Here is a 17,823-nt window from a genome sequence, read left to right on the forward strand (position 1 = left end):
CCTCTCCATGTGTCCAAACCAACCCAGCACTCTTATCAACACGCTTCCTCAGTTCCACGACTACTCCAGTTCTGTCTCTCACAATTTCATTTCTCAATCCATCCAATCTTGTCACTCCTAACATAGTCCTCAAACACTTCATCTCAAAAACATTCAACTTCCTTCTTAAATCTGCGTTCAGGCTCCAAGTCTCTGCACCATACAACACAGTCGGCACAATCACACCCTCATACAGTCCCCTCTTAACATCCATACTCATACTCTTGTTGTTCATCACTCTCCTCAGATATCTTAATGCCAATTAAAGCCTTAGTTGTAGAACCATTAATTCAATGACTTTTGAAGTATCCACTGGAACCCTGTTTTTCCAAATACTTTTGGACAAAATGTACATCGTCCCTATTTCTGCGTTCTGAAACCTACCAGCAAGGAAAAGGATGTGCGAGTTCTTGTTTTCTGGTACTTTATCCGAGCGCTCACACGGCTGCATGCCCAAGAAGCTGACGATGTTCTTCACTGCCTCTGTAGAAACACCGACAACGCTCCATGGAGAAACTTCAACAAGGACTTCCCCCTTTTTTTTTTTTATAGATTTTGCACCACATACCATCTAAAGTGCCTACAGACGCCAGCGCGAACGTCTCCTCTTTCTCAAACTCGTCTCCGACTTCTTCCCAGGCCGCCCCGAAGTTGGGCTTCAGCACCTTCTGGATATGGTCCGCTACAGTCACTTCCAGGTCTTCTAACTGCCATGGACGAGCAAAATGAGACGGGAGCGAAAACCGGCAAGATGGATGGCGCGGTACCGCTACTTACCACGTATTCGTCGTCGTAACCGTCGTCGTCTGGTTCTCCCGTGTTGGGGTCGCAGTCTCGGACCAGGTACTTCATCGTGCAGCTGAACGTACACGACACTGCAAAACAAGTGTCAGGTACTCACGGAATCGAATGCATAGAGTACCTCACTTTCTACACTCAAAGCGCGCTATGTGTGAATAACATTTAAAATTATTCACAATATTGCTGTAAACATGTTCTCATGTTTCTTTTACCGTAAATTTCGGACTATAAGCCGCTACTTTTTTCACTAACTTTCAACCCTGCGGTTTATTCAGTGATGCGGCCAATTTATGTCATTTTTCTAACGGCCGCTAGCGGCGCTCGAGTGTTGCTACCATTAACTGCCCTGTCAAAGCTATATTATTATTATTATTAAAGCTTTGAAAACTCTCTGTGTACCATCTTTCTTTGTAAATATGTGTATCCCATGTATAATATGTATTTGCAACTGTATACTTTTGTAATGTATTTATTTGAGACACTTATTCTGATATGTTTTGCACGGGTGAAGGAAAAATGAGGGGCAGAACAAACGCGGGGTGCCGAGTTTAAGTGGGGACCGCTAAAGGTGAGGGACAGACAAGGAAAGAAGAGTGGGTAAAAACTTGGCTAAAGAAAAAGGAGTTGCTTGAGAAAATGTGTTCATCGGATATATTTTTCCCACCCTTACCTTTGGAAATATACACTTTTTTTCCTTGGATTACTTTCAACGGGACCCGGACTCTGCAGGTCTGCATCAAACCTTAAGTACCAGTATCATTTTCCGTTCATTTTGCCGACATAATTTTGTGTTTGTGTTACATGTTTAAATGTGGGCTCATGCGGCTTATCTACAGGTGCAGCTTGTGTATGTACAAAATCAGTTTTCCTTTTAAAATGTGGTGGGTGCGGCTTATAATCAGGTGCGCTCTATAGTCCGGAAATTACGGTAATTATATTTCTTGAAGCCAGGTTTTTGATTTAGAGCAGATGTAATGTAGGCCTTTATTTTGAAGGCATTAGGTGCATGTCATGAAAATGGTTCTTAAATAAAACTCTGAAGCATCAGTTACAAATCATTACCTTCATTCAGCCCTGGATGCTATACTATGGTTGCACGATAATACAATATCTAATCATTAGTGCAATTGTAATCCCATGAAACTGTTGTTTTCAATTGTTTATAGTTCCATGTTTGCAATTCCCCACTGCCCTACTGAGGATAAGCGGTGCATGTATGGTTGTTTTTATTTCGCCATTATTATTTAAGGGGGGTTGCCACCTTAAGGTTTCTTATTTTCCTCAAGCGTAGATTTGAGTTTTTCCTCACCCGCCTGTGGGTTTAAGATCAGGAGATGGTGTCATTGTAACCTGTGCAATTCTTTGAGACATTTTGTGATTAAGGACTTTACAAACAATCGACTTGAGTAATGGAGTGTCCAATAAAGGTGAGGCAGTTTGCAAGTTGCGTGCTGTGCTACAAAGCCACCAGGTGTCAGCAAACAGCAACCCTAACAAAACTCCCCTTACCTTGTTTGGGTGTTTGGGCGTTTGGGTTGGCCCAAAATTTTTGTGTGTGTTTTTTGCTACTTTTTCCCTTTTTTAAATTTTCTTTGTTCTTGTATGTGTTTGTCTTGCTGTCGGTCACCCCTCTCGAGGGATATGACCAGGGTAGATAGATAAAACCGGGTTATAAGCCACGCCTTTTTAGATTTTTGTGGTTTTTAGATACGCCTTATAGTCTGGAAAACACAGTAGTCAATCAGAAGAGCTCATCTTACCGGCTGTCGGGTCGTCATCTGGCAGGCGCACTAGCGTGTAGCAAGAACCGGGCTGGCTGTACGGGAGGCTGGCGGCAGGAATGTAGTGAAGCACCTCGTAGGACTCCGACGGCTCCATTTGCACGAGAACCTGGATCGTGACCGGCGTGGTGAGTAAACACCGACCGAATTCCATGAAAGACGGCGTCTAAAACCTTCTGCAGAAGTTGGTCATTGAGCGTGTTGGTGCAGTCGAACTGGAAGACGATGTGCCTGGAGAAGGTGTGTTTGATGCAGCGCACCACATATTCCGTCTCGGCTTCCGTCAGCTGCACCGGCTCGGCCGATTTGAAGAGCGGGCCGAGATTTTGGAACTCGGGGATAGCCGCCAATTGTTCTGAGGGTTGGCAAAACGAGTATTTTGATAAAGAAACATGTGAACCACTTAATCCTACACCCTTATTATTTTGCCATTTTTCTAAAAGAATCCCGAGTGGAGGATGGAGTCACGCATCACACTGCTACATCTAGTTTTCAACTCTGCTAGTTTCCAGACTACGTGAGTCAGCTAGGAGTCAAAAATATATGGGAATGGCCACAGTCTTACGAAGATTTCTACAGAAAAGCATACAAGAGCCACGATGCTGTGATAAATGGTCTGCAGTCTAATGCAGGGTTTCTACATCTGAAAGCAAGTTCGATTTAAGGCTTTTTAAGACTTTCTGAATGCATGCTCCTCCGTGCTATATGTCGAAGTGTCCTTTGGCAAGACACCGAATCCCTAATGCCCCGATAGTTGCTTTGCGTGGCTGACGCTGCTATCAGTTCGTGTGTAAAAGGAAAAAGTGTAAAGCGCATTGTAAAGCACTTTGGGGGGTCTTTTAAACAAATTCTTATTTTAATAGCACATTTTGGTCCACTTGAAAACTTTACCTCTGAAAAACAAAACTGTCTCAAGTTTTAAACATGGAAAACAAAATAGTGTTTTACACTACATCATGGATCCTCAGCCAAAACTATCGAAACAAAAAATGCCATACAATTATTTTGCTACGTTGATGAGCACTTCCATAAGGATAATGACTTCTTTTTTTTTTTATTAAAGATTTACATTTTTTTGACCTAAAAAGATTATGTGTTCACAATTTTTAAACTTTTAGAAATAAGATTAAAGACATTTTAATGCTGATCAGGGCCTGATTTTTAGAAAAATGAATTGTATGCGTTCAAGACTTTTCAAGGATCCGCATGAACCCTGTAATCAATATCGCGATGTTACACTGCAATTTCATTATAGTTCCTTAATTGTGTTTTTTCCCCTTTTGTTATTGGAGTGTTTGGCCAATCACAGTTCAGGTTTAATAGCGCTGGCCAATCAGATGAAAGTTCTGTAAGAGCTTGCCAAAAGCGAGGCAAAGTTTGCTAGCAGCACTCTATAACACACTCACCGTGTGAGCTTTGTTGCATATTTATGGCAGGATTCTTGATACAAAATGTAGATTTTTTTTAAAAATTGTGTATACTAAACTACTATTTTAGTGAGATTAAAGTGCACATTTTGGCGAAATAAAACAATGAAATGCAGATTACAAGATGTAAATATTCAAATATTTGTCCAAAAAGCAGAAAAGTTTGTAAAGCTTGTAAGCTATTGGGGAGAAGTGGAAATGACATCTGCTGTAAGCCACGTAGAGGTGGAAAGAGGAAGCGGTGCATCTTTCACCGTGACACAGAGGATGAAAATTTCTTTGGATTTAGTGATTTGGACTTCGACTGATAGTTTGGTACGCATGTTCTTTGAAGTAGAGTTATAGGAATGATATAACTTAGGCGCCGAACTGCAGCACCAAAGCGTGTTACTCCAAAAAAAAAAAAAAAGTACTATTACTTCGGAAAACAATTACTCAAATAGAAGTAAAAAGCAGTCATCTAAATAATTACTCGTGCAGATCATCCACACATAAGACAAAAAATGGCGAGAGAGAAACCTGGCCCGACTCGATGACTGACATTTTAAGCCTGAACCCAATCCAAATTTCAGGCCTTACCTCTCGTAGGTAAGTAATTACATCGATTGCAGTAAATAAAGGTCAACAGATTGCAAACATAACAACGCTCCCCCAGAAGAGGGAGCAATTTTCTTAATGGTGGTGTCCAACTTTAGAATATACTACCGACTCCACCTTCTGGCTGAAATGATCATTGCAGCCTCTGTCAAGCTCTTTTTGCTGCGCGTGCAAGTATGTGAAATTCTTGTACGCGCTCGAATAAACTTTTCAGTTTTCATCTTTTTTGGAGTTGAGGTTACCATTTTGACTACTTAAAATGTCCTCCTCTTAACTTTGATCAACTCTCATCCTACAATAAAAGAAAACCGCAAGCACAGGCTTGAAATCACTCTTCTCCTCACAACCCTCCACCTTCTTTCCAGAAGCAAAATATGCTTCTGTGGCTGGGACTTCAGGGGCAATTGATAAAAGCAGAACGGCCAGGCGAAGAAAAATATAAAGGCTTTTTGAACTCAGTAGAAAATTGTTGACACAGAGGAAAAGATGTCTACTTTCAACTTTATGAGGACACCTTAAACAACGCACCCCACCTTAAAGATTAAAGCACGTCAATATGATTTACTACTGACAAAAAACAAACCTAGCACAGAAAATGTCTTAAAATCGAAAACCGCGTAAAAATTTTAATACTGGCCGGAAAAATCTCACCTTGATAAATATCCTGTCGTGATGGGGCCAACTTCTCAGGAAGCTTACTGGTTGCCACTGGGGCGATTTCTATATAGAAACAGCACTTGTGAAAAAACGAAGAAAAGCGAAATCGACTAGAAGTTTGTAATCCGGCTTTCACTGACCTGTTTTCAGTTCCGTGATGGGCGCGGTAGCTAGAGGAACAGTCTTCATGTCGAACGGCTTCTCCAAAGGATCCAGCGTGTACTGGTGCAGTGACTTTTCCAAACCGGGGATGGAGACGGACAGGCCTAGAACATAATAACATGACCATTGATTTTTTGGGGGGGGAGATGAAAAGGTAATTGCGGAAGTTTTCAATCTATTTCATTTTTTTCCCCAGCTAAAGCTCAGCATTACAACAACTGTTTTGGATACATGTGTTTATACATTTCAGAACAACCAAATGACTTCCCACAATGCCTTTTTCTTTATTCACTTCAGAACAACCAAATTACTTCTCACAATGCCTTTCTCTTCATTGAGTTTAGAATCTTGAGGCAGTTGTAATGACTATGCGAGTCTGTGAGAGAATACTGTATTTCAGTGGTTCCCAGATTTTCTGTCACAGTTTAATGTCTGGCAATATTTCCGCAGCCTCGCCCAATAATAACCAATAATTTTGTACCGATGAGATAAAAAATCCTATTCTTCGACTAATCTTCTATGGCTTATGAATGACCTATATTTCTTGTTGACAATATTTATTGTTTGTTCTTGAAACATCCATTGCAGCCTGGTGATCCTGGAAAGGGGTTTACCTCATGTGCAGTCCCTTCTCAAGGTTTCTTCATTTTCCTCATGTCGAGGTTTTTGAGTTTTTCCTTGCCCTCATGTAGGTTTCAGATCAAGGGATGGTGTCATAATAGTCTGTGGTCTGTGCAGCCCTTTGAGACTCCTTGTGATTAAGGGCTATACAAAAAAACTTGACTTGAGACATCTGTATCCCTAGTAGTCTAGTGGCTAGGATACGGCACGCTCCCCACCGTGATCTGGGTTCAATTCCTGTTGCATCCAATGTTTTGCAATTGTGATCAATATATTTTGCCTGATCCATAAATGCACATTTACTGTCCTTTAAAAAAAAATCCAACCCTAGCCCTTACTGTAGTTTCCATATCATGCTCCTTATAGTCCTGTGCCCATTATATATGAAGAAAATACCACAACACTATAAAATACAATAGTTAAACACTGAACAAAGCACACTGTTAAACAGTTTTCCGCAGTACAGTGGAACCTCGGTTTTCGAACGCCTCTCAGTTCAAACAAATCGGTGTTCGGCCAAAACTTTTGAGAAATTCTTGCTCGGTCAAAGATTCGGAGTTCGAACGCCGGTAATGAGTGAACGCGTACGCTAGAGTGCGATGCTGAGCGGCGTATGGATGTAGATCGTGTAGATGGCCCCCACCCCTCGTGACCAACTGTTATCACGTGCGCACTTGCCTCTTTTTGCTTTCGCTTTTAATATCAGTGAACGGAGTGTTTTAGCCCCTAAATATGCCTCTGAAGAAGGTCGGTGCAAGCAGGACAGGTGAAAAAAGAAAAGTTGTTTGTACAACTATTGCCTTTAAGAAAGACATAATAGCTAAATATGAAAGAGGTGTGCGAGTTTCCGATCTTGCTAGGGAATACAGCATGCGCCTTCTGCTGACCACCACAAAGGTAAGAAATCCTATTCACAATTCTTTTCTTTATCTTTTTTTTTTACACGTTTCGTACGGAAGATTACGATAACGCGAACGTACGATTAGCCTGGGTTACATTCAGGTAAACATTCAGGGTGTGGGAACGGAGCCCCCTTTCCAATGAAGCGCTAGCCACTTGTGGTGCTAAATGACTTGTAAACAACCTTGTTTTTTTTTTATTTTTACACGTTCATGTTGGCGTAATCTTTCGTACGGAAGATTACGATAATGCGAACGTACGATTAGCCTGGGTAAGCTTCATGTTTACGTTAAACATTGATAGTAAACATTCAGGGTGTTGGAACGGATTAAAAGGATTTACATTATTTTTAATGGGAAAAATGATTTCGGTGATTGAACAAATCAGTTCTCGAACAGGGTTCTGAAACGGATTATTGTCGAGAACCGAGGTTCCACTGTATCTAAAACCTTACCATTTAGGATATAAGTGGCGTTGAGGGCCTTCTGCTTCTGCTGCAGCACGTGTATGTAGAAAGTGGCCCTATCGCGCACCTCGTCGTCTGTGTCGATGATGCACCTAAACGAAACGAGCATTCAATTTCGTCCTGAAAGTGACAGCAAATAAATGAGTACCTCTGCATGAGAACCAGGACACTTTCCAGCAAGTCGTCATTCTGAGCAGCAAATTTGGCCAAAGCGCTGACCGCAGCTAAGGAGGAAAAGATAGTCTTCAAAAGACAAAACCGGTTTTGGCGTTTACTGCGCAAAACCCGGCTTACCGGCTCGCACGCCGTGGGTCTCCAGTGCCACCCTGTTGAAGATGAAGCGGATGTACTTGTACGGCTGCAGTGTGCGTGGGCCTTCCCGGCCCAGCAGGTGCAGGATTTTGGTGGCCAGCACGCTGTGCTCGCAGTCCTCGATGAACTCGCACAGGTGGGCCAGGCCCGTCTCTTTGCTCTCGGGGTTCTCCTCGATAATGCCGATGATGCAGTCCACGATGGCGCGCTTGTATTCGAAGCCCCCCTTGGAGAAAGATGCACGGATGAGCGCTTTCGCACAATTCTCTGGAGTAGAATAGCAAAATCCTGACTACAGAGTGCACCTTAATAAAGGAAACATGCACGTATTTAAGGAAGAAACCACTATGTTTTTGTACCGGTCGCACCGGTTTTTAGGACTAAAGGCTGAAACAGACATAAAATGGAACTCCTAAAAATCCATTTTATCCATTTTTAAAATATCAGCAACAAAATACCTAGTACAGAAAAGTAATCATACATAAGTGTTTGGAATATTACCAACACTATCCGAATTAGTAACTATTGTTGGCATGTGTAATTAGTTTTTCTATGTAGTACTAGCATTTTTTTGGTCTCCTCTCCATCACTTTGTCATGTGCATAAGGGATGGGAGAGCTTAAGACCAGTCACATGTCTTAACATGTGTACAGGCTGTTGTGGCTTTTAAGTTTTGGTCAGTATGGTAAGTAGAGTTTTATTTTGGGAATGTTTCCATTGTAATCCATTCATTATAAAAAACACAATATTGATTTGAATAATAAGCAAAAATACATGAACTATAATATCAACATGCTTTTTTTAATGTCCATAATGTTAGGTCATTTTTAATTTCTTTACATAATATTGTCAGCTATCTTGCTGCTACTGGTTCCCAAAAACCTCAAAAAGGCTGGGCAAAAAATGAGGAAAAAAAAGGTCCAGTTTGGTCACTTTGGTTTCTTAATTTTCCACATGTTGAGGTTTTTGAGTTTTTCCTTGCCCTCATGTAGGTTTTAGATCAGGGGATGGTGTAATAATAGTCAGTAGTTTGCAATAATCTGTGGTCTGTGCAGCCCTTTGAGACTCTGATTAAGGGCCATACAAATAAACATGACTTGATTTACTCCTGCATATATGTTAATGCCGATTTAATTAATATTGACTGCTGTGGTATGTGATTAAGATTGCATTTCTTCATTCAATTTCTTCACTTTGACGTTCAGAGCACTGGGCAGAAATCACAGTGTGTCTTCGCCTGCCGTGGGCCTTCGCAATGTTTTTTTTTTAAATTTAAAAAAGTTAAATTTCCGGGTCCGCACCAGTTCTTAACCAGCTGCTAGGCCAGGAGCGCCACCACGTTGGCGAGAACTGCGGATAGGGACCAGTGTGGGTCCAAAATTGCCGCCATTATTGTCAATGAAAACAACGTGAACATTGTTTGTAAATTTGATGCTTACTTCCGCTCTCAGCATGTTGGACAGGAAGTTCATCATGACGCTGTGTTTCCTGGGATACTTTTGACACAGAGCGCTGATAGCCTGCACCACCACCACCTGGAACCACAGACGTCATCTGTAAAGTGGCGTACTCGGAATAGTCATTCGTTCACCTCACCTTGAACTCGTCGGAAATCTCAGAGACGAAAGAAGAGATCTGCTTCATCAGGCGGTCCACGCTGCTCTCGCTGCCCGTCTTCAACAGCGTGGTGATGGCCAAGGTGGCGATACTCCTGTTGGAATCCGTGATCAGGTTCTCCAGGTCCAGATTGCACGCCGTGACAGCCGATGGGTGCTTCATTGCCACCTGGTGGCAGGAGAGAGCGATAACATCCTTGTGTCAAATACGACAAGGTTTCCTAGAACACTGAACGAGAGGTAGAGGAAACTTCACTACCTTGTTGAGGGTCCTGACTGCTGCATATCGGAGCGCAGCTTTGGGGGAACTGCAGAAGAGCTGCAAGACTTCAGAAAGGAGATAAAACAAATCAGTCCATTATGCCCATTTTTTATTCTAACTTTCTTAATTTGTAACCTACCGGACACAGCTGGGGCCAGCTCCCTGGCGGTGCAGTTGGGCATATGCACAATGGCAGACGCGGCCTCGTACACCACCATCTCGTTCTTGTTCCTCAGGCAGCTCTCGATGAAGTCAAACAAGGGGCTGTCGTGACTGCACACAAAACACCCGACCCCGGGCTTCAGGACAAGAGTCTCAAATATATTCTACACCAGAGCTACCCGAGATAGGTAAACAGTCTGCATTAACAGTATGTCACAAAAGCAAGTACCCCACTCACATTTCTGGAGAGATTTCATAATAAGGTTTAATCGAACATCACTTTGACATAATGAAAAGAAGTCTGTCAACAGGGGCCATGGCTTACGAGAAGGATATCCTCTGGTCTGATGAGACAAAGATTAATTGATTTTGGTCAGATGGTGTAAAGCATGTGCGACAGCAACCAGGAGTACAAACGTGTGTGTGTTGTGTCCAGCATGGTGTTGGGAATGTCATGGTTTGGGGCTCCATGTGCGCAACTGGAATTGGGGAGTTGCATTTCATTAAGGGAAACACAAACTTGAGCATGTACTGTGAAAAACTGGTGAAGAGAAGGATCCCTCCCTCCAGAAACTGGGTCGCAGGGCAATGTTCCAGCCTCACAAGGACACTACTAAGATGAACAAGGCTTTTTTTAATGGGGATGGACTGGCCAAGAATGTCTCCGGATCTAAATCCAATAGAACATCTTTGGGGAACCCTCAAGCGGAAGGTGGAGAAGCGCAAGATCTTGAATGCCCCCCAGCTTAGTCCTGTTGTCATGGAGGAGTGAAAAAGCATTCCAGTGGCAATTTAGGGGGCTCTGGTGAAATCCATTGCCAGAGGTTCTGCAAAATATTGAACTTCAGGAACTTTCACTTTAGGGTAGGTTGCAAAGAGGTTTGGTTATTGAGGGCTTCTTTTTTTTAGTTTGGGGGGGGGGGGTTAAAATAAACTGACATTACTTTATAAGCATTACACAAACTACATTTCATTGCTACAAAGTGATCTTTCTTAACTGTTTTTCAATTAAATATGATGTTGTTTTTTTTCTAGAAATGTGAGAGGTGTACTTGTGACACAGTATATAGCGCTTTTCAAGTCACTGAAACCTCCCAAAGCGCTTTACAATGTGCCTCACACTTACCCATCCACTCACACACCGATTACCGGCATATAGGAGGCATTGGGGGTTCAGTGTCTTGCCCAAGGACACCTTAACATTTAACCCGGAGGAGTCGGGAATCGAACCTGGGACCTCTCGGTCTTAAGACGATAGCTCTACCTCCTAAGCTTCATGTCTCCCGATCTCTCTGTTTCTTACTCTCCCTCTCAGTGTTTCTCACTCTCTCTCCTAGTCTCCTTTCCCCCAGGTGGCATCTAGGAGAACGAAAGAGCGGTGCTGCTGGTCTGGCTTACTGCTAACAGGTAGGCTAACAACTCTCCGAATCCACTGCTGCGTGCCCTATTAATAATAATAATAATTTCCTTTGTATTGTCATTCTTTGTAACAATGTACACAGAACGAAATGTCGATACACCTGACCCGTTGTAGCGAGTCGATGCAGCCGCAGCCAAATCTAGCCAACATCAGGCCCATTACTTGGAGCCACAACTTGTGGGAAACCACTAAGTTCAGGATGACAATATTTTAATCATCGCACAAATCGGTCCCCATTCGAAGACATCCAACGATAGCGCGCAGCTAGCTGGCCTCTCTCCAAATTGCTTTCCTACACTGAAAGGAGAAGCCCTCCAATTTGGTTTTACTTTTGTATAATCACAATAAAACTATTCATTCAACTGTTATTATGATTTGTAGATCTATAATCGTTACTGTAAATTCCGGACTATGAGCCGCTACTTTTTTCCCCCAAACTTTCAACCCTGCAGCTTATTCAGTGATGGGGCCAATTTATGTAAATTTTTCTAACAGCCGCCAGCGGCGCTCGAGTACAAAAAGGTAAGATTTAGACCGGTGGAATATATGCGCCGAGGAAGACTGCAACTTCTTGGCTTGTGCACAAATTAAATTAGCGTAAACATACCCTCATCATGCAAAATGCAAAAAGAAAGGCACATGACGCAGCTTTCAAGCTAAAAGCAATCGAGCAGTCCGATAAAGAAGGAAACAGAGCTACTGCAGTAAACTTTACCAGACCCGTTTACTGTGTTGCGAGCGTGTTGCTAGCGTGTTTTGAAATAAGGGAGCGTGGGATGACGTCTATATGACAAAGTTTCTTTCCGAACCTGAGGAAGACGACTTTGATGGCTTCAGTTCTAAGGAGGAAGATGTACCATGATTTTTACAAGTACGGTATGTTTTTTAACAGGCCCGTTTACTGTGTTGCGAGCGTGTTGCTACCATTAACTGCCCTGTCACAGGCACCGTTTGGGATGAAAGTTATATTATTATTATTAAAGCTTTGAAAACTCTCTCAGTGTACTGTCTTTCTTTGTAAATATGTGTAACCATGAATGATATATATTTGCAACTGTATATTTTTGTAATGTATTTATTTGTATTTATTTTAGAAACTTATTCTGATATGTTTTGCACGGGCGAATGAGAAAGAAGGGGCGGAGCAAACGCGGGCTGACAGTAAGTGGAGTAAAGGTGAGACGTGTTTGTGGACGTGGCGGACAATAGTGGATATATATATTTTCCCACCCTTACCTTTGGAAATATACACTTTTTTCCTTGGATTACTTTCAACGGGACTCGGACACTGCAGGTCTGCATCAAACCTTAAGTACCGGTATCATTTTCCGTTCATTTTGCCGGCTGTGATTTTTGGACTGTGCACTTTAATGAAGGACATTCAATTTCAAAAGCGGGACTTAAAGTCGGGTTTGGGTTCATTTTGTGTTTGTGTTACATTTTTCAATGTGGGCGCATGCGGTTTATACACAGGTGCGGCTTGTATAAGTACAAAATCAGTTTTCCTCTTAAAATGTGGTGGGTGCGGCTTATAATCAGGTGCGCTCTATAGTCCGGGATTTACGGTACTTTGATACAGTCGTGTACTTAACTCGGGATAAATCGAACACCCTTTGGGGGCTTTTATAAAAGTGTGACGGGTACTTGGTCCCCATTAACCGCTATAACAGAGGGATCTCTGTCCTGCGACAAAAACATGCTTCAAACAGAACTCCCCTTTTGCGAGCTAATGTTTGTTTTTCTATATCCCGCAGGCACTTTATTTACAGCTGCATCAGCGAGTGATTTTTTTCCCCAATTTTGAGCCCTGACTAATTAGCACAGCACTAGCATCCCTATCTAACTGATGTTTAACTTTCATACTAAGGATGGGGGCCTTAAACACCCATCACACAGGGAGCAGATGGCCCCCGGGCATCAATTCGAGGACCCCGCTCAAAGGACAAAAGCTTAGTAAAGACAAGCGAGCATTCCGATGTCCTCTCACCCTCCGTCCGTCTCATCCAGGAGCCTGCTGGCGATGCGGATGAGCATGCAGTATGCAAACGGCGACTTCAGGCCCGATTTTGTGAACTTGTTGAGCATCTTGGTGACGGCCAGGCGGTCGTTTTTCCTCAGGTGGTACAAGAGACCCAAAGCGTGGTACTGCAACAGAACAGTACCAGCCGAAGCAACTTAATGCTGATGCTCGATAAGAAACCATTTAAACCGATAAATAAAAAGGTGGGTGGATCCTTGCACACAGCGCAAGGCACTTCCTTCTCTCTCTCTCGCTCAGTGCAGCCTACACAGAGAGTGAATATGACGATATGCTTATCGTTTGTAGTAATTTGTGACATTTTTACAAAAGAACTTTGCATGCACATTGTTTTGAAACCGTTATTAAGGACAAATTTTATAGAAAAAGATTGCCTCAACACTCTTAACTAAAGGTTGAAGACAAATTGTAAATGGCATATTTACATTGATTTAGGACACAGGATTTGGCATTATTATCATTTCATCCGTTTGATTAAATCATCAAATGACACACGGTGAAATAAAATGTGCTGAAGAATTAGCTTTTGTCTAGAGAGCGTGTTTGGCAGTTTTTTCAATTTTGTCTGAAAATCTATGATGTGGCTCTCTCAATTACTTTTTAAAACATTTTTTGCTTTTATGGCTCTTTGGAAAAAGGTTCCTGACCCCTGGCTTAAGGCATGTTCAATTCAATGCCTTTGAAATCAAACTGAAGACCAAGTCGACAAAAAAACACAATCGAAACAAACAAAACAAGTCCAGTGGACAACTTTCCATCTGAAAAACATAGCACTGTCCAAAATGTAAGACATGGAAAACAAAATATAAAAGGGATGTTTGCAGTACCTGAAGGATCCTCAGCCAAAAGTGGCAGACAACTACTAATTCCATAGTACTCCCCTACTAATTTCATGAAGCATTTTTATCATGATACATGAATTACTTTTTACGAAATCTTTAGTTCAAACAAATATAAATCTTATTAATGTGTTCATCTTTTTAAGTCTTTCGAAAATGGGATTGAAGACATTTTAATGCCAATTAAGGCCTTATTTAAGGAACAACGAATTGAATGCCTTTTAAGACTTTACAAGGATTCGCAGAAAGCCTTCAATATTCGACCAATCACTGACAAATAATCAGGTAATTACTTATTTTTTTCTTAAATTTAGCATGAAATTGATTTATTAAGTAACAAATGATAACAGACAAGAAAAATGGGTACATTTAAAATACATCTCTTGTTGGATATACTGCGAATTTGTCCATAAATTAAATCAAAATACTCATCTAAAATCGATTTGGCACAGTGATTAGTCTGGAGGCATAAATCCATAACTATACTTCAGCTCATTTTTAGGGACAGGCAAATAAATAATGAAATCAAGTAAATATTGTTCTCCCTATAAACCAAGAACAGGCTCTTTACCAACAGTAGAACTGTAAATAAAACAAATATGTGCATTTTCTGAAGAGCATTCAACGGTCAAATGCAAAGTCTGTAACAAAAGTACTTGACCTTTTTCAAATTTTGAAATCAATCGGTTTTAAAACTGACATGTGTGTTTTTCTGAACGTTTCAACAAGCGAAGGCTGTTCTTCAGATTGCGTGCATTCAATTTCAAATACGCTTGTCAGGCAGTCTGGCATAACACTCAAGCTCTCTTTTACAGAAATTACACACCAATGAAATGTACAATGAAGGTATTAGATTGAATGTTACTTGACTCTAACTGAGGCGAGTCAGACTCCGTTTCGTTCAACCGTCCGACCATTCTTTTGTAACCTTCGCGCATTACAAGGGAATGCCATGATACGCTGCTTTGAAAACATTGCAAGTAAGTCTTTTTTTGGGCTGTATCCGGGCTAAAATTGAATTCATTGTCCACTATTTCTAAAAAAAAAATGTTTGTCAACTACTTCAAGTGTTGCAGCCCTAATGAGTCACGTAAACAGACCAGATTTTATGAGTAGTTTGTACCTGGACCATAATGTTGTCGCTTGAAGCTGCCTCCTGGGCTTCGTTTACCCAACGTTTCACCACATCGTAGCTCATTCTCACCATGTGCTGAGAAGAAAAAAAAACAGTTCCATTTGAAAAATAAAATAAAATTCAACAACAATTGCCGAAGTTTGCCCAAACGCATCTCACCAGTGAAGACACCAAAGCAGAGCTCGACACACTTGGTACTTTATCGACGATGGCCTGCTTCATGTATCTCTCGATGGCCTGAAGCATGGTGGTCTGAGAGAAGTTGTGTCAAGAGTCAGCATTTCAAATTCAGCACATGATCAAATAACATTTGGGAGATATCTTACATCAGTAATCCTGCACAGGGCTCTAATAGCTGGTCCTCTGTAAACATCATCTTTGCCAGTCATGTCTTTGGTCAGGCTGAAAAACAGCACCAGTGTAACTACAAAGCAATGCAACAACCAAATTCAATATGCATAAGTCTAGGAACCTGCTGGTGACAATGATGACGTCCTCGGAGATGTTGGCCATCTCCTTGATGGTCAAGTAGCACATTCTCCTTAGTGTTTGCTGATAGGACAAAATGAGATTTATATGTTAAGTTGACATTTAAAAAAGTAAATATTTTATCTTACGTCATTGGATTGGAAGAGCCTCGTCATGGCAAAGAACGCCTCCGTAGCTTCGGTGGTTCCAAAATGTTCACCCTATAACGAATAGAATGCCACAAAATAAGAAGAGGCACAAAAATTGAAATTTAAAAAAAAAATCATAATGATAGGTTACCTGGTTGAGCAGGTAAATAATCTTGGTCAGAATATGCAGGCATCTTCGGGGGTTAATGGGAGTCTCGTTAAAGATGCGAGCCTGTGGACGAAATGGCAATCGTGTAAATATGCATTGATTCAATCAGTTGAGTTTCAAGTGAATTAAGAAAAATGGATGTACCTCTTGCAAAACTGCACTCTTCTCCAGATGCTGGAAAGGGTTTGAGGCGCTTCCTGAAGGAAAGCATGCATAATATGGATGTCAATGACCAGCGATGTACATTTCTGCTACTCCTCTACTGGAATCGGCTTATATATAAATATATGTAGCAACAAATGTCCATGAGAATATAGTATATTATAATCATTGATCCCACACCAACGCATGTAGTTCCTAATATTTAAGTACTATACACCGACACTAGGGCAGCACGGCGGCGCAGTGGTTAGCGCTTGTGCGGCACAGTTCATGTCATGAGAACCTCCTGCGTGGGTTGAAATCCAGCTCCAGACTTCCTGTCCGGAGTTTGTATGTTCTCCCCGTCTTTGCGTGGGTTTCCTCCCACATTCCAAAAACATGCATTTCAGGTGAATTGGCCGGTCCAAATTGTCCCTAGGTGTGAACGAGCGAGTAAGTTGTCTGTCCCCGTGTGCCCTGCGATTGACCAGTTCAGGGTGTCCCCTGCCCACTGCCCGGAGATGGCTGGGATGGGCTCCAGCCCCCCCCCGACCCTAATGAGGATAAGCGGTACGGCTAATGAGATGAGACATCGACACTATTGATACTTTAAAACAATAACCAACAAGCTCAGAGAGTTTCTTCCCAATTACCACCTAAAACTAGCACACAAGACTTATAAACATTTATAGCTTTCCTACGCTTTGAAAAGTGGCTTTTTTTTTAACTATTTTCAGAAATAAGTTACCGCTAGATGTCATTGCACGATAGTTCTGATGCACAATCTTGTAAATGTGATGCCTAAATGTCCTATCATATATTCTTTAGTTTAAGTCTTTATTTCATGTTTATCCTGGAGTGCCACGTCTAGTCTCGGTGTAAACAGTGTTCACAACGTTGTTGTTGTCGATAGAAATAACAGTTCTAATTCTAAATGATGGGCGTGCGTTATAAAAGAAATGAGTCGTATAAATTACATAAAATTTGCATTTTTACCCCGGAATGTAATAGTTATATAGCCCGGTTACTTGTTTTCAGCTACTATGCTAGCAATATGTTAGCGCGCCGTGCACTAGCATCCATTTAATGAAACGTACTCATCTTTGTTAGTATTACGAGGCCAAATACGAAAGTTTTTCACTCACCGGACTCTTCGTCCTTCTTGTCAAACTTCTTGATCATCGTGTCAAAATTTGTCTGACAAGACGATTTCGAAGGAGTGCTAACGACAGCGTCCACGTAGTCACAACTAAACGCACTTCCGGCCGGAATTTCCGCAACCACTTTTTTTTTAACAAAATCTTTATTTAAAAAAAAAGTGTTAACAACAAAGCAAAATTATAGCATTACAGCGCAGATATTGAAACAGAAAACGGTATTTGTAATCAAATGCAAAATAAAATTTAAATATAGATAACTAGCTGAATAAAATAATAATATGTTTCTCCTTACGGTTTGCAAAATCGGAGGAGACCGTTTGCGCATGCGTCGTGTCGCATCGATGCGGAAGTGAAACGGCAACTATGCCAACCGTCGAAGAACATTTGTTTATTTTTGTACACTTTTGAGACAAATTGTTTTAATTTTTGGTGTGATGTTACGGCTATATCCCCTGTGGAAAATACATTATGAATGAATGTATTGTGGTAAAAATAACGTGA

General features: G+C 41.5%; 1 protein-coding gene across 1 annotated transcript in view; it reads right to left on the reverse strand.

Annotated features, from left to right (window-relative positions):
* Window positions 1–17,434, reverse strand: part of copg2 (COPI coat complex subunit gamma 2) — a 19,313-nt gene extending 1,879 nt beyond the window's left edge. Inside the window, exons 1-23 of the mRNA XM_088347267.1 lie at window positions 17,308–17,434; window positions 16,166–16,218; window positions 16,004–16,084; window positions 15,853–15,924; window positions 15,708–15,787; window positions 15,562–15,637; window positions 15,395–15,487; window positions 15,224–15,310; window positions 13,211–13,368; window positions 9,781–9,914; window positions 9,639–9,706; window positions 9,360–9,548; window positions 9,203–9,298; window positions 7,746–7,989; window positions 7,600–7,675; window positions 7,440–7,543; window positions 5,443–5,568; window positions 5,297–5,365; window positions 2,795–2,976; window positions 2,601–2,730; window positions 817–914; window positions 608–746; window positions 424–522 (exon numbers count right to left, since the gene is read on the reverse strand). Of these exons, the coding sequence (XP_088203393.1) occupies window positions 424–522; window positions 608–746; window positions 817–914; window positions 2,601–2,730; window positions 2,795–2,976; window positions 5,297–5,365; window positions 5,443–5,568; window positions 7,440–7,543; window positions 7,600–7,675; window positions 7,746–7,989; window positions 9,203–9,298; window positions 9,360–9,548; window positions 9,639–9,706; window positions 9,781–9,914; window positions 13,211–13,368; window positions 15,224–15,310; window positions 15,395–15,487; window positions 15,562–15,637; window positions 15,708–15,787; window positions 15,853–15,924; window positions 16,004–16,084; window positions 16,166–16,218; window positions 17,308–17,344 (2,491 nt within the window). The 5' untranslated portion in view covers window positions 17,345–17,434. The remainder of the gene's footprint in view (window positions 1–423; window positions 523–607; window positions 747–816; window positions 915–2,600; window positions 2,731–2,794; window positions 2,977–5,296; window positions 5,366–5,442; window positions 5,569–7,439; window positions 7,544–7,599; window positions 7,676–7,745; window positions 7,990–9,202; window positions 9,299–9,359; window positions 9,549–9,638; window positions 9,707–9,780; window positions 9,915–13,210; window positions 13,369–15,223; window positions 15,311–15,394; window positions 15,488–15,561; window positions 15,638–15,707; window positions 15,788–15,852; window positions 15,925–16,003; window positions 16,085–16,165; window positions 16,219–17,307) is intronic.
* Window positions 17,435–17,823: the final 389 nt, after the last annotated feature.

Source organism: Urocampus carinirostris, chromosome 11 (assembly GCF_059441175.1).
Source record: "Urocampus carinirostris isolate Australia breed hairy pipefish chromosome 11, RoL_Ucar_1.0, whole genome shotgun sequence".
NCBI classification, from domain to species: Eukaryota; Metazoa; Chordata; class Actinopteri; order Syngnathiformes; family Syngnathidae; genus Urocampus; species Urocampus carinirostris.